Here is a 21,393-nt window from a genome sequence, read left to right as displayed (position 1 = left end):
GGGGCAATGAGAAAATGTTGCAATTTTATAAAAATTCCTACAATTCTAGCTAATTTACTATTGAGGGGATAATGGTTTTTTTTCAGATCTAAGGCAAATTTCCTGCAATTCTACACAGTTTGCCATGACCTATACCATGTTAATACATTATCTGAGTGAGAGTGACCAACGTGCCCAGTGTGTATTTGGCTATGATTACTAAATTTAGATTGCTGACTAGACTAATTTACCAATCTAGAAATTGTTAGCCGACATGGCTCATTGAGTGACTGACAACAAAAAATGCTGATACACAACCAAATGTCCGAATTGCACCTTGTGTATTATACTATTCTTACTCTCACTAGTAAGTTAAGACCTGACTGAATTCCTAAAACGAGGGGCCCTAAAATCGCTTTTGGCTGGGGCCAGCCCTGCATAAAACCAATACTAAAATCATTAATTGTAGGATGTTTCAGAATATAACGACAAATTGTTTGTTGCAGTGCCATACATGATTATCAATCCGTTTTCATTAGAACCTTGACCTTCTCACAAATCGTGCTGTTCCATGCACAACATACAGTATGTCCATTGTAATCAGCCGTGCGTGTCCGGAACTTTAAATTCCACTCAAATTCCACGGGACATCTTTCTGCAAACACATTTGTAAAGTGATATTTCTATGCACTGCCGCAGCTATTGTTGTGGCAGTGAAAAGTAAATAATCTAGAGGGAAACGGGGATGTGTCTTTGAAAAGGAGTATTCCAATACTTTACTCAGATTAAAAACGTAATATTTGGTTCTAATTGGTAGTGTTTTGTTTCATTTGGAGCCAAGAACGAGCACTACACGATGGTAAGCTAACGTCAGCTAGCTAGTACAGTAGCTAAACTGACTGGCTAGCTAAGCATAACGACAAATCACCAGTGAACTTGAATATTATTCTAGCTAGCTAGTTATACAAAAACAGAACACACACGACTAGTGTGTGTTGTATTTATACAGAGAACACTGCCTGGTTGTTTATCCGTAAGGTTAATTGGCTTCTGTGGTCAGGTAGCTTAAGTTAGCTCTAGCGTTGCGCCTGAACAGGCCTCATTTCTCACGGTTGTTAGCTAACGTTACCCTGATAGCTCACTGGCTAATGCCATGTTAGCGAAGTTGGTTATAACGTTTGCCAATCCAAATTTGCAGTTTGTATTATCGACTATTTGGTTTAAGTTACTAGCTAGCTAACAGTACACCTAGCAAATGTAATGCTAATGTCAGCTAGTCAAAAACATTGCTAACTGCTACGTTTGCTTACACTGCACCACTAACCAGGTTAATATTTCACGTTTTAGCCATGGCATGACAAAGCTAGATAGCGAATGTAAAGTTCAGAAGCTTCCTTGGCAAGCTTGTGCATGGAGACTACAGGTGTAGTAGCTAGCATTGCTAGAAAGTTCATATTTAATGTACAATATATTGCCTTGGACTAGTTAGCTATCAATATTAGGTTTTGCAAATAACAAAAAGCTAGCTAGCAATATACAGAGAATAGGTATGTAATGTCGTATTGCAAGCCAGGCATTACAGTCCCTCAAAGATTGTTTGCCACTAACTCAGTGACAATCATTTTGGCAAAATATACGGTCCCTATAGTTGTAGCTTCCTCTTTGCTGCCCACTGTTAGGCTACCTCTTTTCAGTGTGTTTGCTGCTTAATCTGCATCTTTTGCCTTGGTTAGAGACAACACTGTCCCTGTGATAAATTGATGAATACTTGGGCCTGGACTGAAATGGTAATTATCTTTAACAGTTGGTTATTTAACAATTAGCCCCAAAACGTATCTTACCATCTCATGTTTGTCATTCATGCACAATACTTGCAGTATTCGCATAAGATATTTTTTACTTTAGTATCCAAGGATATCATTATATCCACTTTGGTTAGCCTATATCAGGGGTAGGCAACCCTGTTCCTGAAGTGTTGCAGGTACTGCAGGATTTTTTCCCCCCGACTAGGCACTAGACTTAACTACTTAACTAAATGATCAGTTCAGTGATTGCCTACATTCAAAATACCTGGTCTTCCAGATCAGTTAAATCAAAAACATGAAGTGCCTGCTCCAGGACCAGGGTTGCCATACCCCTTGTGTATTTTATGTCTATGGTTGTATTCTAAGACTTAGTAGAATCCAAGTTAACATATTTACATATAAACATGTAATGAAACAAGGTCAGGTTAGGCCTCATCTTGAAATCATAATTCTGCGTTCTTGTCTACTCTTAAATTATATATTTTTTTCTTTGTGATTTCTCTACCTTCAATGTATTATTCAATATCACTTGAATGATCTCCTGCTCCATGCCGGAAATCAGCCCTGCATACCCTGCACGGGTTTAACAACAGAAGCCGTGGGCAGTAGGGTTTAGGTTCCCAGCTGAAGGAAAGCCAAATCCAGTCAGCCGTATTCCCCCAGCCAGGCTGCACTGGGGTGGGCAGACACTCACTGACACTAATGTAGTTACAGTATTCAGGACCATTGAAGGTCAGATCTCAGGCCCAGCTGTTGGGTCTTGATCAAGGGGAGGCTGGAGTCAATATAACACTCACTAGACTAATCTCTAACAATATGTCATACATTATCACCTGGATAGCAGATACTAGCTTTATATGGCAGAGGAACTATTCTAATCATTTTGCTGTGTACTGTAGTCTACAATGGAAGCAGTTTCAAGTGCAAATTTTGATGAGCTAGATCCTAATGCATGTTTTTTTCTAGCCAGGTAATGATCTTTTTCAATTGAATGTCAACATCAATTATTGCAATCCCAACATTCTACAATGCAAGATTTTTTCTTACTCTTCAGGGCCTGTGCTATGTGACTTATACAATGTTTTCTCCTTTCTTACAATGTGTTTGTTTGCAGGTTTCTTGGCAGGATGCTTTCCTGATTGCTACTTGAAGGGGGTCTTCCAAGATCGTCTGCCACTCCAAAGAGAAGACCCCACCTTGTCTCTGTGTTACATTGTGGCCTCTCTCTTTATCACCTTATGGAGGAGTAGCTCTTGACGGTTTCATTGCAAGCAATAAAAGAAGACGTGGCACGGAGCATCTGAGAGGAGAGCAACAACAAGCAAAGAGACAATGTCATCCAACAGAAGCCAGAACCCTCATGGGCTCAAGCAGATTGGCCTGGACCAGATCTGGGATGACCTGCGAGCAGGAATACAGCAGGTGTACACCAGACAGAGCATGGCCAAATCACGATATATGGAACTGTACACGTATCCTTCCACAAAAATACACTCCCAGGCTTCTCTGACTGTGTGCTTCCAAGTGTGTCTCTTTATTAAGGGCAGTTTTTATGGCTGACACCAGCACAGGTTTTCCTCAGTTTAAAGCATATTTGGGATCATCCATTGTCAGTATTTTAAGTTTCTACATTTATGTTGTTGCCTTTACCCACCACCCAGACATGTTTATAACTACTGTACCAGTGTGCATCAGTCCAATCAGGCCCGTGGGGCAGGGCCCCCTCCATCCAAGCCCTCCAAAAAGGCCCCCACCCCAGGAGGGGCCCAGTTTGTGGGCCTGGAGCTCTACAAGAGACTCAAGGAGTTCCTCAAGAACTACTTGACCAACCTGCTCAAAGTAATGCTCTGTTCTGTGCCTTTTTTAAATTAAATGAACTCAGGTCAATGAATTGATTAAATGAATTGGCCTGCTAGTTAATTCTCCATTAGCCCTTCCAGTAAAGGTTAAAAGGAAGCATATCAAATGTCCTACCACATTTGCATGCTTATCTCTAACTGCAGTGATATGTGAACCCTTTTGAATTACCTGGATTTCTGCATTAATTGGTCATAAAATATTATCTGATCTTCATCTAAGTCACAACAATAGACAAACACAGTCTGCTTAAACTAATAACACACAAACAATTATAATTGTTCATGTCTTTATTGAACACACTGTGTAAACACTCACAGTGCAGTTTGGAAAGAGTATGCGACCCCTTGGATTTAATAACAGGTTGACCCTTCTTTGGCAGCAATAAGCTCAACCAAAAGATTTCTGGAGTTACGGATCAGACCTGCACAACGGTCAGGAGTAATTTTGGACCATTCCTCTTTACAAAACTGTTTCAGTTCCACAATATTCTTCCTATGTCTGGTGTGAACCACTCTCTTGAGGTCATGCCACAGCATCTCAATCGGGTTGAGGTCAGGACTGACTTGGCCACTCCAGAAGGTGTATTTTCTTCTGTTCAAGCCATTATGTTGTTGATTTACTTCTTTCTTTTGGGTTGTTGTCCAGTTGCATCACCTACCTCCAGTTGAGCTTCAATTGGCGGACAGATAGCCTAACATTCTACTGCAAAATGTCTTGATAAACTTGGGAATTCATTTTTATGTTGATGATACCAAGCTGTCCAGGCCCTGGGGCAGCAAAGCAGCCCCAAACCAGGTTTTGATTTTGGTGTGCTGTGCTGTGCTGTGCCTTTCTTTCTCCACACATAGTGTTGTGTGTTCCTTCCAAAAAACACAGCTTTAGTTTCATCTGTCCACAGAATTGTTTTTGCCAGTAGCGCTGTGGAACATCCAGGTGCTCTTTTGTGAACTTCAGACTTATACAGCAATGTTTCTTTTGGACAGCAGTGGCTTCTTCCATGCTGTCCTCTAATGAACACCATTCTTGTCCAGTGTTTTACGCATTGTAGACTTGTCAACAGAGCTGTTAGCATCCTCCAGAGATTTCTGTAAGTCTTTAGCTGACACTCTAGGATTCTTCTTAACCTCATTGACCATTCTGCGCTGTGCTCTTGCAGTCATCTTTGCAGGGCGGCCACTCCTAGGGGGAGTAGCAACAGTGCTGAAATTTCTCTATTTCTATACAATTTGTCTTACCGTGGACTGACTTTTAGAGATACTTTTGTAACCCTTTCCAGCTTTATGCAAGGCAACAATTCTTCATCTTAGGTCTTCTGAGATCTCTTTTCTTTGAAGCATGTGTCACATCGGGTAATGCTTCTTGTGAATAGCGAACTCAAATATTCTGAGTGTTTTTATGAGGCAGGGCAGCTCAAACCAACATCTCCAATCTTGTTTCATTGATTGGACTCCAGGTTAACTGACTCCTCGCTCCATTTAGCTTTTCGAGATGTCATTAGCCTAGGGGTTCACATACTTTTTCCAACCTACACTGTGAATGTTTAAATGAGCTATTCAATATAGAAAAGAAAAATACAATAATTTGTGTGTTATTACTTTAAGTACACTGTGCTTGTCTATTGTTGGGACTTAGATGAAGATCAGGGGAATTTTTATCTAAAATCTATGCAGAAATCAGGTAATTCCAAAGGGTTCACATACTTTTTCTTGCCACTGTAAATATCACTCATGTCCCCATCATCTGCAGGACGGAGAAGACCTGATGGATGAGAGCGTATTAAAGTTCTACACACAGCAGTGGGAAGACTACAGATTCTCCAGCAAAGTGCTGAATGGTATCTGTGCCTACCTCAACCGGCACTGGGTCCGCCGCGAGTGTGACGAGGGGCGCAAAGGGATATATGAAATTTACTCCGTAAGACACAACTTTTTTTGTTAACCAAAATCTTATATTCTTCAATGGTTTTCTCAAATGTATGCATTGCCTCATCATTTCCTCTCCTTTCAGCTGGCGTTGGTGACATGGAGAGAATGCCTTTTCAGACCTTTGAATAAACAAGTGAGTATCTGCTCAGATTCGCTGTGGAAAAGTTATTCCCAGTCTTAGTTGATTACGATACATTTTGTTGAAGGCATGAACCTAAATATGTGTCGTCGCCCCCCCCCAACTAAGGTCACAAATGCTGTATTGAAGCTCATTGAGAAGGAACGTAACGGAGAGACCATCAACACTAGGCTTATCAGTGGAGTCGTCCAGTCCTATGGTAGGTCCTGGCATATTTTAATGGTGTGTTGTTCAACCAATTTGAAACTGTTGTGAGATGTGATGTCATGGTTCTGAAATTATGTTGGTTGACAGAGGAGGTTGTGTGTCTTTCAGTTGAGTTGGGTCTCAATGAGGATGATGCCTTTGCCAAAGGCCCCACATTGTCAGTCTACAAAGAGTACTTCGAGACTCAGTTCTTGGCGGACACCGAGCGCTTTTACACACGAGAGAGCACAGAGTTCCTGCAACAAAATCCAGTTACTGAATACATGAAAAAGGTGGGTTATGAAACCAGTATATTGAGCCAAATAGATGTATCAGTAGCCTTTTTGTTTAGTGTAAAAATGTACAGAATCCCTCTTTCTCCATCTCTTTCGGTCTCTCACTCGGCTCTCTTTCTCCTTCTGTCTCTCTCTCAGGCTGAGGCGCGTCTGTTGGAGGAGCAGCGGAGGGTGCAGGTGTACCTCCATGAGAGCACGCAGGACGAGCTGGCCCGCAAGTGTGAGCAGGTGCTCATCGAGAAGCACCTGGAGATCTTCCACACAGAGTTCCAGAACCTTCTGGACGCTGACAAAAATGAAGGTATGGATGAGAGTCCAAATGGCAATTGCTAGCCAGACATGCCTTTTTGCTATTGCCAGATTTGTGCCTTTATTAGTGATTACAGGTTTGAGTAGTCTTTGGTATGTCTGTATTAGCTTTGCACATCTGCATTTGGGGGGTTTTCTCCCATTCTTCCTTGCAGATTTTCTCAAGCTCTGTTAAGTTAGATGGGAGAGTGGCGGTGAACAGCAAGTCTTTCTGACGATTTTCAATGGGAATTAAGTCTGGGCTTTGGCTCAAGGACTTTCACGTTCTTGTTCTGAAGCCATTCAAGCATTGCTTTGGGTCATTGTCCTGTTGGAAAGTACATTTTCACCCCAGTCTAAGGACGGTTTCAAGTTTTAATGTCACATGCACAAGTACAGTGAAATGCCTCTGAAGCAGGTTCTCATCAAGGATTTGCCTGTATTTGGCTCCAATCATTGTTCCCTCTATCCTTATCAGTCTCTGTCCCTGCTGCTGAAAAGCACTTCTTTTTTTCCAGTGCCATGATGTCCTTAAGGAGCAGATTCAATGCATGAGCAGCACAGCCAATGGGTGTGATGTGAGAGTAAGACTCCTCCACTTTAGACCAAGCAGACTTCATGTTCGCAGCATTGTCTGTCACCAGTGCAAATACCTGCTGTGGTCCAAGGTCATTGATGACTGCCTTCAGCTCCTGATGGGTCATTGAGGACTTGCAATCATCTCTGATGGGTGGACGAATGTTCGTGGGCATGGAATTATTAACTACATAATCTCTACTACCTCATCCAGTATTCTACACGAGCACAGACACAAGGGACAACAGACACACTGGTCTCTACCAGTGTAGAATACTTGTAGAATACTAGATGAGGTAGTAGAGATTATGTAGTTAATAATTCCTTGCCCGTGAACATTCGTCCACCCATCAGAGATGATTGCAATACAGTCTGCTTTCTCTATGATTTGCTTGACCTTCACTTGAACTCTGCATCTAGCAAATGAGTAGATAAAGCATGTCTGGTTGGAGTGGTATGCTGGGCGAGGAACATTCAGAATTCTCTTCCAATATATATAAACCTGTGAGCATCAGAGGTGAACCAATTGCATACACAGCTTGAGCAAGACATTCATCAGTATTTCTCAGACTACGTTCCTCCATTGAGTAAAAAAACTTCTGATTCCAGGAGGACCATGAGCTGTTGCTATCGATAACGTGTCTGATTCATCATTTTTGAAAAAGAAAAGAGAGCCGCACAGTCTATTTTCAATCCTCTCAAAAATGTTTTCTTGCCTCACATCATTATTTGGAAACGGTATATTGATGATATTTTTGTTCTGTGGAGGGATGATGCAAAACAACTCCAGGCGTTCCATGCTTTTCTTAACTCCTGTTCTGAGCATCTGAGATTTACTATGCAATCTGATACACATCAAATCAGTTTTCTTGATCTTCTGATCTTGTGTGAAGATAATGTTCTATACACTGATCTTTACAGGGAGCCTACTGATCGTAACAGTTTGTTGAGGGCTGATAGTTGTCACCCACTTCCCTTGAAAAATTGTTTGCCCTACAGCCAATTCTGTCGAATCAAAAGAATTTGCAAGAAAGAAAGTTCAAGGAGAGGGGATACAAGAATGATCAGATTAATATTGCCATTGAGAAAATTCAAAACAAAACATGACCTTTTTCAAGGTCAGTCTCGCAAAAAGACGCATTCTTGCGTTCTAACTACCCGCTATTCAAAGTGTTCTGAACAAATTAAGGGAATTGTTCACAAACATTGGCACATCCTAAAATCCGATGATAGTCTCGGTAATGTGTTTTCGGACCTTCCCTTGGTCGTATTCTCGCGGGGCAGAAATCTCAGAGACCAATTGGTAAACTCTGATTTACCACCACAAGATATTCCTGAACAACGTCTATTTGCGCCCCTACTGGATGGAAATTACAAATGTAATGGCTGTGCTCAATGCAATGGCACTTATAAATGTAGAGTGTTCAAACACCCACAAACAGGGAAATTGATCCCAATAAAAGGTGTTATTACGTGCTCCACTTAAGGCAGTTATTTATCTTATAACTTGTCCTTGTGGTAAAAATTATGGAGGTAAAACAAAGCGCGAATTAAAAGTACTTATCTCAGAGCATCGTAGCACCATTAGGTGTAAAAACTTTACTTATCCAGTTGCGGCCCACTTTTTGGAGGCAGGCCACTCGATTTTGTCTCTGCGTTATATTGGCATCGAACATGCCACCCTCCCTTGGAGAGGGGGTGACCTTGATAATTGATTGTTAAAACGAGAGGCTGCCTGGATCTTGAATTTAAAGACCCTTGCGCCCTTCGGTCTCAATGTAGACTTTGATCTGAAGCCATTCTTGTGATTATTTTGACTTTGACTTTGCCATTGTAATTGTTTGTTAACTTGTATAGTCAAATTAATCTATGATTGTATGCTATCCATTTGTTTGTATGTGGTTCTTTGTATGACATTTTAATATTTGATTATTAACCAATGATATTAGGCCACTCCTGGCCATGATTACAGACACCTGTGTCTTTTGACACTATATAAACGAGTCATCCCGCAGTGTTTTTGATTATACCCTGATGAAGACAGCTTGGCTGTCGAAACGTTGGTATTAAATTTTTGCATCTGAGCTCCTAGAGTGTGCAGCTCTCTTTTATTTTCAAGTTTCTACTCCGCTAGCCAGCACCTCGTCTTAATAGGTGTGTGTTTCTTTTTCTTCTAGATGATTCATCATTTTTACCTGGAATAGAAGTAGAGGGACTTTTGTCAGATGTTTCTTGTTGTGAGCATTGAGGGAACTTTATGCACTTGGCCAGATGATTCGGCATCTTTGTTGCATTCTTCACATATGATTTGGCACAGTCTTTGCAAATGTAAACAGCTTTTCCTTCTACATTAGCTGCAGTGAAATGACTCCACACATCAGATAGTGCCCGAGGCATTACATACATACATACATACATACAATCATACATACAATACAATCATACATACAATACAATCATACATACAATACATACATACAATACAATCATACATACAATACAATCATACATACAATACAATCATACATACAATACAATCATACATACAATACAATTCATACATACAATTCATACAATTCATACATACAATTCATACAATACATACATACAATTCATACATACATACAATTCATACATACATACAATACATACATACAATACATACATACAATTCATATATACATACATACATACAATTCATACATACATACAATACAATACATACATACATACAATACGTACATACATACATACAATACGTACATACATACATACAATTCATACATACAATTCGTACATACATACATACAATTCATACATACAATACATACAATTCGTACATACATACAATACATACATACATACAATTCATACATACAATTCATACATACATACAATTCATACATTCATACATACATACAATTCATACATTCATACATACATACAATTCATACATACATACATACATACATACATACAATTCATACAATACAATACAATTCATACATACAATACAATTATACATACAATTCATACATACATACATACAATTCATACAATTCATACATACATACAATTCATACATACATACATACAATTCATACAATTCATACATACATACAATTCATACATACATACATACATACATACAATTCATACAATACAATACAATTATACATACAATTCATTCATACAATTCATACATACATACAATTCATACATACATACAATTCATACATACATACAATTCATACATACATACAATTCATACATACATACATGCATACAATTCATACATGCATACAATACAATACATGCATACAATACAATACATATATACATGCATACAATTCATACATACATACAATTCATACATACAATACATATATACATACATACAATTCATACATACAATTCATATATACATACATACATACAATTCATACATACAATTCATACAATACAATTCATACATACAATTCATACAATACAATTCATACATAAAATACAATCATACATACAATTATACATACATACATACATACAATTCATATATACATACATACAATTCATATATACATACATACATACAATTCATATATACATACATACAATTCATACATACAATTCATATATACATACATACATACAATTCATACATACATACATACATACATACAATTCATACATACAATACATACATACATACATAAAATTCATACATACATACAATACAATTCATACATACAATACATACAATTCATACAATACAATTCATACATACATACAATTCATACATACATACAATACATACATACAATTCATGATGATGATTTAAAAATCTAACTTTCATTAAATCACACATGTAAGATACTAAATTAAAGCTACACTCATTGTGAATCCAGCCAACATGTCAGATTTTTAAAAGGCTTTTCGGCAAAAGCATAAAAAGCTATTATCTGATGATAGCACAACAGTAAACAAAGAGTAGCATATCAACCCTGCAGGCGCTACACAAAACGCAGAAATAAAATATAAATCATGCCTTACCTTTGACGGGCTTCTTTTGTTGGCACTTCAATTAACATCACAATTGGTCCTTTTGTTTGATTAATTACGTCCATATATATCCTCCAAAATGCGTTTGATCCAGAAAAAAAACAGCTTCCAATTTGCGCAACGTCACTACAAAATATCTCAAAAGTTACCTGTAAACTTTGCCAAAACATTTCAAACTACTTTTGTAATACAACTTTAGGTATTTTTAAACGTTAATAATCGATCAAATTGAAGACAGGTCTATCTGTGTTCAATACAGAAAGACAACAAACCAACGCTACTTTTCAAGTCTTGCGCAACTCTCAACAGTGTTGCCCAGTTCCTAGATGGCCGTACTTCTTCATTGCACAAAGGAATAACCTCAACCAAATTCCAAAGACTGGTGACATCCAGTGGAAGCGGTAGGAACGGCAAACAAGGGCCTAAGAAATATCGTTTCCCAATGAGAACTCACTGAACAGACAAAGAACTCAAAAAAATGTATTTCTAAATGGTTAGTCCTTGTGGTTTTACCTGCTACATAAGTTATGTTATACTCACATACATGATTCAAACAGTTTTAGAAACGTCAGTGTTTTATATCTAAATCTCCTAATAATATGCATATCTTATATTCTTGGCATGAGTAGCAGGAAGTTGAAATTGGGCACGCTATTTATCCAAAAGTCAAAATGCTGCCCCTATACCTTAAGAAGTTAAACAACTCCTTTGTAAGATAAATGTTTTAAAATGAAACACGTATGGAAACAGGTGAATTAACTTTCCTCAGTTGGCAGGCTCAAGCAAGCTAAAACCCACATGGTAGCAAGAACTAACTAGCAGAAATTGTTAACAAGTTAGAAATGATTTAAACACACTTTGCTGTAGGCTACTATTTACTAGTTAACAAAAAATCATGTATGTTGTATAAAATAAATTCACCCCACCCAGTATTGTGTTTCAAAACTTACCATAAAGCATGTAGTCCTTGGCTCAAACAGTGTCGTAGTGTGGGCTCCATAGCATCTCATTAGTGTGCAAGCTCTTGAGAATCAGCTGTACATGTGAATGGAAGAGTGCACTGTGCATGCAGAGGGTTGCAATTCCATAGTTTAACCAAAATATGCCACAAGACTTAGAATTGCCTTGTGTATCCCATAAAGGTTTGCTGTTATAAGCTTAAAAAAATATGAATTTAAGAGAAATTCCCCAAATTCCTTGGCTTAACTTCCCATGGAAAATTTCGGGGAAAAAATCCAGAAATTTCCCGAAAAGTTTCCAACCCTTTGCAACCCTAACCACAACTACTCTCTGTATTATTGGCCAACGTGCAACCATTGGAAAACAAACTGAACGATCTACGATTAAGACTATTCTACCAATGTGACATTAAAAACTGTAATATCTTATGTTTCACCGAGACTTGGCTGAATGACGATGCAGATAATATAGAGCTGGCTGGCTTCTCCGTGTTTCGGCAGAACAGAGCAGCAACGTCTGGTATGAAGAGGGTCGTGTTTATTTGTCATTAACTGCTGGTGCAAGATGTCTAATATTAAAAGTCTCGAGGTAATGCTCACCCGAGGTAGAATACCTCATGATAAGCTGTAGACCAAGAGAGTTCACTTAAGTATAAGAGTTGACATAAGTATAATTTGTAACTGTCTATTTACACCACAAACCGATGCTGGCACTAAGACCACACTTAACTGCTGTATAAGGCCATAAGCAAACAAGAAAATGCTCATCCAGAAGTGGTGCTATTGGCCGGGGACATTAATACAGGCTAACTTAAATCAGTTGTACCTAATTTCTACCAGCATGTCACATTTGCAACCAGAGGAAAAACTAACCTAGGCCACCTTTACTCCACACAGAGAGACACATACAAAGCTTTCCCTTGCCAACCATTTGGCAAATTTGACCAAAATTCCATCCTCCTGATTCCTGCTTACAAGCAAAAACAACTAAAGCAGGAAGTACCAGTGACTCGCTCAATACGGAAGTGGTCAGATGGCGCGGATGCTACACTACAGGACTGTTTTGCTAGCACAGACTGGAATGTGTTCCGGGATTCATCATTGAGTTAGTATACCACCTCAGTCACCTGCTTCATCAATAACTGCATCAATGACGTCCTCCCCACAGTGACCGTACGTACATTTCCCAACCAGAAGCCATAGATTACATGCAACATCCGCACCGAGCTAAAGGCTAGAGCTGCCGCTTTCAAGGAGCGGGACACTAAGCCGGATGCTTATAAGCAATCCCGCTATGCCTTCAGATGAACCATCAAACTGGCAAAGCATCAATACGGGACTAAGATTGAGTCCTACTACACCGGCTTTGATGCTCGTCAGATGTGGCAGGTCTCAAACTATTACTTACTACAAAGGGAAACCCAGCCACGAGCTGCCCAGTGACGCGAGCCTACCAGATGAGCTAAATGCCTTTTTATACTCGCTTTGAGGCAAGCAATAGCCGATGTGAGCAAGACCTTTAAACAGGTTAACATTCACAAAGCCGTGGGGCCAGACGGATTACCAGGACTTGTATTCAAAGCAAGCGTGGACCAACTGGCAAGTGTCTTCACTGACATTTTCAACCTCTCCCTGGCCGAGTCTGTAATACCTACATGTTTCAAACAGACCACCATGGTCCTTGTGCCCAAGAAAGCGAAAGTAACCTGCCTAAAATTATTACCGGCCCATAGCACTCTAATTGGTAGACATGAAGTGGTTTGAAAGGCTGGTCATAGCTCACATCAACACCATCATGTCAGAAACCCTAATCCCACTCCAATTTGCATACTGCCCTAACAGATCCACAGATGACGCAATCGCACTCCACACTGCCCTTTCCCACCTGGACAAAAGGAACACCAATGTGAGATTTCTGCTCATTGACTACAGCTCAGCATTTAACACCATAGTGCCCACAAAGCTCATCACTAAGCTAAGACCCTGGAACTAAACACTTCCCTCTGCAAATGGATCCTGGACTTCCTAACTGGCTGCCCCCAGGTGGTAAGGGTAGGCAACAACACATCTGCCACGCTGATCCTCAACACTGAGGCCCCTCAGGGGTGCGTGCTTAGTCCCCTCCTGTACTCTGTTCACCCATGACTGCGTGGCCAAGCATGACTCCAACACCATTAAGTTTGCTGACAACACAACAGTGGTAGGCCTGATCACCGACAACGATGAGAGGGCCTATAGGGCGGTGTGGTGCCAGGACAACAACCTCTCTCTCAATGTGAGCAAGACAAAGCAGCTGATGGTGGACTATAGAACAAGGAGGGCCGAACAGGCCCCCATTCTCATTGATGGGACTGAAGTGAAACGGGTCGAGAGTTTCAAGATCTTTGGTGTCCACATCACCAACAAACTATCATGGTCCAAACACACCAACACAGCTGTGAAGAGGGCACAACCATGCATATTCCCCCTCGGGAGACTGAAAAGATTTGGCATGGGTTCCCAGATCCTCATGTTCTACAGCTGCACCATCGAGAGCATCCTGATCTGTTTCTGTTGCGTCGCTGCCTGGTATGACAACTGTTCGGCATCTGACTGTAAGGCGCTACAGGGGGTAGTCCTTACGGCCCAGTACATCACTGTGGCCGAGCTTCCTGACATCCAGGACCTGTATATTAGGCGGTGTCAGAGGAAGGCCCAAAAAATTGTCTCAGACTTCAGTCACCCAAGTTATAGACTGTTATCTCTGCTACTGCACGGCAAGCAGTAACGGAGCGCCATATCTAGGACCAAAAGGCTCCTTAACATCTTCTACCCCCAAGCCATAAGACTGCTGAACAACTAAACTAATCAAATGGCCACCTGAACTATTTACATTGACCCGTCCCCCTCTTTGTTTTTACTCTGCTGCTACTCACTGTTTTATTATCTATCAATAGTCACTTTACAAATTACCCCCGCACATTGATTCAGTACCGTTACCCCCTATATATAGCCTTGTTATTGTTATGTAAATGTTTTTTACTTTTTGATTGAGTTATTTATTAAATAATATATATTTATATATATTTATATAAATAAATTGTCAATATTTCATTAACTCTTTCTTGAACTGCGTTGTTGGTTAAGGGCTTGTATGTAAGAATTTCAGTGTAGTGTTTGGAGCATGTGACATGCATCGCCATTCTCTGTCTGTAGACCTTGGGCGGATGTACAATTTGGTGTCCCGGATCACTGATGGGTTGGGAGAGCTGAAGAAACTCCTGGAGACGCACATATACAACCAGGGTCTTGCTGCTATAGAGAAGTGTGGAGAAGCAGCTCTCAATGTAAGAACTACAATGGATTTAATAGTTAAATGTACGCATTAGGTTTTACCGGTTCACATCTTTATTAGAATAATCTGAGACAGTCCTTTCTCCAGTTCACTTGAGTGTTCCTTGACTTTGTTTTCATTTATTTCACCACAGGATCCCAAAATGTATGTCCAGACCATCTTAGACGTCCACAAGAAGTATAATGCTTTAGTAATGTCAGCGTTCAACAACGATGCTGGTTTTGTTGCTGCTCTGGACAAGGTATGTTCATATTTTACTATATTTTGTGATGTTAGACATTTTCAGACGGTGTCACACACACACACACTTACTGTTGTTGTTTTTGTTAACTTTGAACACCCATTTTTTGTCTTCACAGGCCTGTGGTCGCTTCATAAACAACAATGCTGTGACCAAGATGGTGCAGTCATCCAGCAAATCCCCAGAGCTGCTGGCTAGATACTGTGACTCTCTGCTGAAGAAGAGGTGTGCCTCTGCTCTGGCACATTCACTTAATGCATAACTCAGAACCACAGTTTGATATTCAAGTCTACGTACGCCTGAGACCAGTAGCCAGCACTCCAGTATTGCTATGGACATTTGTTCTGAAATGGTTCACATTGACTAGAATCAATACGACGTCTTACTCTTGTGGTTTTAATAGACACTACTAACATACAAGAGCAGGATGTCTGATTTTTAAATTGAATTATTTTCTTTCTTTTTTTGCACAGCTCAAAGAACCCAGAGGAGGCAGAGCTAGAAGACACACTAAACCAAGTGGTGAGTTGGACTGCTTTTTTTCCCTTTTTTCTCAGCTGCCACACTGGTACTGCATTTTATACATTATCTGGTTGCCTGGAGTCGACAGGATGAAAAGTGGAGCTTCTGCACTGGCTGCCTTCCATCGTAGACCCAATCTCCTCCCCCTCCTTCAGCCCGGCGTTGCATTTTAGTTGTTTTACGAGATGTAGTCTCTATTCACAACTTTCTAACTGTTATGTGTTCTCTTCCCTAGATGGTGGTCTTTAAGTACATAGAGGACAAAGATGTGTTCCAGAAGTTCTACGCCAAGATGCTGGCTAAGCGGTTAGTCCATCAGAACAGCGCCAGTGATGATGCTGAAGCCAGTATGATCTCCAAACTAAAGGTACTATACCACAAAAAATCTGTTTACCTACTCATGACCATGTTTTTAATTTGGCATTTTCAACGTGATATTGACATTACATTGTGATTGGTAACTAGAGTTGTGCAGTTTGTTTATTGTACAAATCTGTTAGATATTCTCTGGTTGCTCAGTCTTTGGACTCTGTTTTACCTGGGATCATCTGTCCTAATGGCATGTCCTGCCCTCTTTCCCAACAGCAAGCGTGCGGCTTCGAGTACACCTCCAAACTCCAACGCATGTTCCAGGACATCGGAGTCAGCAAAGACCTAAATGAACAATTTAAAAAGCACCTCACCAACTCTGAGCCTTTGGACTGTGAGTATATCTGTCTGTGACTCTGATATGCGGTGGTACCTTGTCCCCCATTCTGGGATTCATTATGTGATGACAGAAATTAGTTTCTTAATCTCGGAAACCTGGATTGATTTAGTAGGGCCCTGGTTTTTCCTAACCAAACATTTAGAAAATCACATTGAAACAAATAACTATTATAGGAAGATTTTTGATCTGTTTTCTGTGTTTGTGCATCTCAGTGGACTTCAGCATCCAGGTCCTCAGTTCTGGTTCCTGGCCCTTCCAGCAGTCCTGTACATTTGCCTTGCCCTCTGAGGTGAGAGACTAACTGATCCCCTTCACAGTGACCCAATTTACTGACATTGATCACTGTTTTACTCACTGTTCTCTCTTTTCTTCTCTCCTACCCTCATTCAGCTGGAGAGGAGTTACCAAAGGTTCACTGCCTTCTACGCCAGCAGACACAGCGGGCGCAAGCTGACCTGGCTCTACCACCTGTCCAAAGGAGAGCTGGTCACCAACTGCTTTAAGAACAGATACACTCTGCAGGTGATTACAGGTGTTGTCTGATCAGATAAAAATATGAATATTTCCTCTCATACTCTCACAACCATCACTGTTGAACAAACATACTGGTGTGTGCTGACTATTTAATAAGAAAAAAATAATGAATCAACAATATGCATGGAGCGGAGTTGTCATGGAATCCTCTACTATTGAATGGTTTTGATGTATTCCCTGTTGCTCCTCCTGTCCTCCCAGGCTTCTACCTTCCAGATGGCCATCCTATTGCAGTACAATGCTGAGGATGTCTACACAGTGCAGCAGCTCGCAGACAGCACACAGATCAAGATAGTGAGTACTGACAACTCAACGGTATCTCGTTGGCTACAGACAGAGAGTCTATTCTCTTTGATGGATGGTCTTTCAAAGGAAGACCTTATGTTCTGATGGGAATACAAAACACTAATAACACCTGCTCATTCCATGACAGACTGACCAGGTGAATCCAAGTGAAAGCTATGATCCCTTATTGATGATAAATCCACTGATTGTAGATGAAGGGGAGGAGACGTGTTAAAGAAGGATTTTTTAAGCCTTACGACAAGTTGAGATCTGGATTGTGTATGCGTGCCATTTAGAGCGAGAATGGACAAGACAAGTGCCTTTGAACGGCGTATGGTAGTAGATGCCAGGCGCACCGTTTTGAGTCAAGAACTGCAACGCTGCTGGGGTTTTCACGCTCAACAGTTTCCCGTGTGTATCAACAATGGTCCACCACCCAAAGGACATCCAGCCAACTTAACATGGCCCAGCATCCCTGTGGAACACTTTCGACACCTTGTACAGTCCATGCTCCAACCAATTTAAGGCTGTTCTGTGGGTAAAGAGGGGGAGGTGGGGGTGCAACACAATATTAGGAAGGTGTTCCTAATGTTTGGTATACTATGTGTATAAGCTGAAAGCAACAGCCCACTATCTGCCTTATACATTGCCTGTTTTGTTTTTGTTCTCACCAGGACATTTTGGTGCAGGTGTTGCAAATCTTGTTGAAGTCTAAATTGCTGGTAGGTTTTATGCCTCTTATTTTCAGATAATCTACCAAACAACTCTAGTTGCTAGGGGAGCCATCAATGAACTATTCTGCACTGTGGATTTCAACTTTGACCCATGCAATGTTCTGTTGTCTAGGTCCTGGAGGATGAGAATGCAAATGTGGATGAAGTAGAGTTCAAACCAGACACCTTAATAAAACTCTTCCTGGGATACAAAAAGTGAGTCATTACACACACCATGTAATCAATATAGGTCACAAACCTGCAAGTTGTGGAACCAGATATTCCAAATTGCTGTGACGTTACTGTACTGTAATAGATTCCATGAACTGTTGCTGATATATTTTGATTTGAATCTATACAGCAAAAAACTTCGGGTGAACATTAATGTGCCAATGAAGACAGAGCAGAAGCAGGAGCAGGAAACCACTCACAAGAACATAGAGGAGGACAGGAAACTGTTAATACAGGTACACTGTACATCACGCTATTCTATTTTTCCCCCTGATCTAACTCACACTACATGCTGCCACTGTCAACGTTACTCACCTTGTCAAGCATTCAGTCACACTCACAAAAATCTGTCTATTGTCTAGCGTGCACAAACAACCTCTCTGGTCTAGAATATTCACCCAGGATCATTTTGGTCTAAACCTGCTGTGTTCTCTCTTTCTCTACCCTGCTGTAGGCTGCCATTGTGAGAATCATGAAGATGCGCAAAGTGCTAAAACATCAGCAACTCCTGGCAGAGGTGCTGAATCAGCTGTCATCCAGGTTTAAACCAAGAGTCCCCGTCATCAAGGTAAATTATGCCGTAAATTAGGCCACGTCAGATGGAAATGTCCCTTACCCCAGAGGATTTCATACTTCAGAACCACATACTGTAAATGCAACATCTGCCATGGTAGGAACGTTCTTGTTTTTGTCTTTGAGAAATGTAACAAATCTATACTCCTGTAGGTTTATGGAAACCACTTTCTGTATGCAACATGTGCCATGTTAGTAATGGTCATGTATGTTTTTTGTCTTTCAGAAATGTATCGACATCCTGATCGAGAAGGAGTACCTGGAGCGTGTCGACGGAGAGAAAGACACTTACAGCTACTTGGCTTAAAACCTTTTCATTGTTCTCCACCCTCCCTCCCTCCTTTCTTTTTTTTAAAGTTGTCTTTTGAGTAATTAACATCATTCCTTTTGACATTTGGCCAATGTTGTCAGGAATGCGAGCACAGAAGGAGAAAAAGAAGAAAAAAGTTGTCAATCATCGTCAAGGTGGTTGCGAAAGCTGGACTTCCCTTTAAACTCTGACATTATGGGATAGCTGCTCGCCCAGTGTTTGTTTGAAGATCCCATCTGAACTGCTCAGGATCGACAGATACATTTTGATATGTAAATATCGACAGAGACCTTTACCTCTTTACTTTTATCTTGCAAAGTTAATAACATACAAAAAAAACTATCAAAACCCTTCACACCGAGGGTTGCATGCTACTGCCTATCTGCATTTCAGAAGCAAAAAGACGTAATAGATGAGAAGCTATTAAGACACTGCTGCTTTATGTGGCAGTAGCAAATTATGAACGTATGTTTAAAAAAAAAAAAGATGGGTGCAATTTTAGCTGCACTTCCAGAAAGCGATCTGTGTTTGAAAAAGGCCCTTAGAAGTGTAATCTGCATTGTTACCAGCTACCAGAAAAACATTTGTATAGTGTGGTTCACTTTTTTTTTTAAATGTATGGTAAATAAAAATTAAAGGTTTCTGTATTCCCTCTGATGGTTTTTATTCCTTCAAAGCTGATGTGAACTTTAGGCTGAGATGTTTACACACGCTTCCCAACTAATTGGTTGTGAAAATGAGCTAATGTGATTGGTCAAAAGACCAATTAGAGGGGGAAAATATCAGAACTGTGCAGCCTGTTTAAACGCAGCCCTGGATATTATAGATCATTGCTGGTTTCTTGATGTTACAATCCATGAATGACCTACTTAGCTGTTCATTGCCATTCATTTGTAAACTGTAAAGCTTGTCAACAAGATGTATTGTTTGGGTATTAGAACCGAAGGTTGCTACTTTCCCATGATCAGTTTTAATCAGAATGTACTTTAATGGCTGTGTTTAGACAGGCAGCCCAATTCAGATTTTTTTTTTACCACTAATTGGTATTTTGACCAATCACATCAGGTCTTTTTTTTCTGATTTGTCAAAAGACACATTTTTGAGAGAGAAAAAAAATATCAGAATTGAGCTGCCTGTCTAAACACAGCCTAAATCACTGAAAACGGTCACATCGTAGGCAGGATGCAGGCAGAAAATGTATGAGATTGGATCTTGGGGTTCTCTTGCCTATTTCAATAATAAACATTTTAAATTAGCCTGTCATAATGCTATTATTTTTTTTGCGTTTTTAATTATTGTATGAATGCAGACCCATTTCAACATACATTTGGATGACTGTTTGGCGGCGTTAAAGCCTTGTTCACACAGGTCTTAATGCTCAAATCAGTTTTTATTTTCAAACCTGTTTTGGAATACTAACTATCCAAATGGCAAGTGACCAAATCAGATTTCTGTGTGTTCAGACAGTAGTCATTTGCTGACATGGCTATTCTATTGTCATAGTAAATATGGGTGTGTGTGCAGTGGTGGTGCTCGTGCTTACTATCACCAAAGATTATGGATATACTGACAAGATACATGTCTCTCTGGCCTAACAATGGGAGTCGTTAGCCACGGCGGGTTGTCTAGCCCCCACCTGTCCTTTCTTTGGATTGGTGGATACATGTCATTATTGTAATCCTTTTTGTAATATTTGATGAGGGTTGTTGACATCAATCACTGCCCTGGGGCATTGGGATATTTTTTTAGACCAGAGGAAAGAGTGCCTCGTACTGGCCCTCCAACACCACTTCCAGCAACATCTGGTCTCCCATCCAGGAACTGATCAGGACCAACCCTGCTTAGCTTCAGAAGCAAGCCAGCAGTGGT

The 21,393-nt window shown here is 40.3% G+C and overlaps 1 protein-coding gene across 2 annotated transcripts; it reads left to right on the top strand.

Moving 5' to 3' along the window:
• Positions 1-630: 630 nt before the first annotated feature.
• cul1a (cullin 1a) lies at positions 631-20,171 on the top strand. Of its 2 annotated transcripts, XM_064936485.1 has the most exons (23): positions 631-838; positions 1,713-1,766; positions 2,899-3,256; positions 3,446-3,623; positions 5,391-5,558; positions 5,652-5,702; positions 5,817-5,907; positions 6,024-6,187; positions 6,329-6,491; positions 15,268-15,398; positions 15,540-15,647; positions 15,766-15,872; positions 16,121-16,169; positions 16,405-16,536; positions 16,755-16,872; positions 17,091-17,167; positions 17,269-17,400; positions 17,614-17,706; positions 18,372-18,419; positions 18,544-18,626; positions 18,772-18,877; positions 19,096-19,209; positions 19,441-20,171. In XM_064936485.1, the coding sequence occupies exons 3-23, from the start codon at positions 3,117-3,119 to the stop codon at positions 19,519-19,521; spliced, it is 2,334 nt and encodes a 777-aa protein (XP_064792557.1). In that variant the 5' UTR covers positions 631-838; positions 1,713-1,766; positions 2,899-3,116; the 3' UTR covers positions 19,522-20,171. The 2 variants fall into 2 exon arrangements, with proteins under 2 accessions (XP_064792557.1, XP_064792550.1); XM_064936478.1 differs by lacking the exon at positions 1,713-1,766.
• The last annotated feature ends 1,222 nt before the right edge of the window (positions 20,172-21,393 follow it).

Source organism: Oncorhynchus masou, chromosome 3, assembly GCF_036934945.1.
Source record: "Oncorhynchus masou masou isolate Uvic2021 chromosome 3, UVic_Omas_1.1, whole genome shotgun sequence".
Taxonomy (NCBI): Eukaryota; Metazoa; Chordata; class Actinopteri; order Salmoniformes; family Salmonidae; genus Oncorhynchus; species Oncorhynchus masou.
The sequence above is the reverse complement of the archived record's forward strand: the minus strand, read 5'-3'. Positions and strand labels throughout refer to the sequence as shown.

Excerpts from the sequence above, each read along its gene's own strand:
- cul1a (XM_064936478.1), top strand. The coding sequence starts at position 3,117 with ATGTCATCCAACAGAAGCCAGAACCCTCATGGGCTCAAGCAGATTGGC. Across the intron at positions 3,257-3,445 it reads CGATATATGGAACTGTACAC|ACATGTTTATAACTACTGTA; the intron begins GTATCCTTCCAC and ends CCCACCACCCAG. Across the intron at positions 15,873-16,120 it reads GACTCTCTGCTGAAGAAGAG|CTCAAAGAACCCAGAGGAGG; the intron begins GTGTGCCTCTGC and ends TTTTTTGCACAG.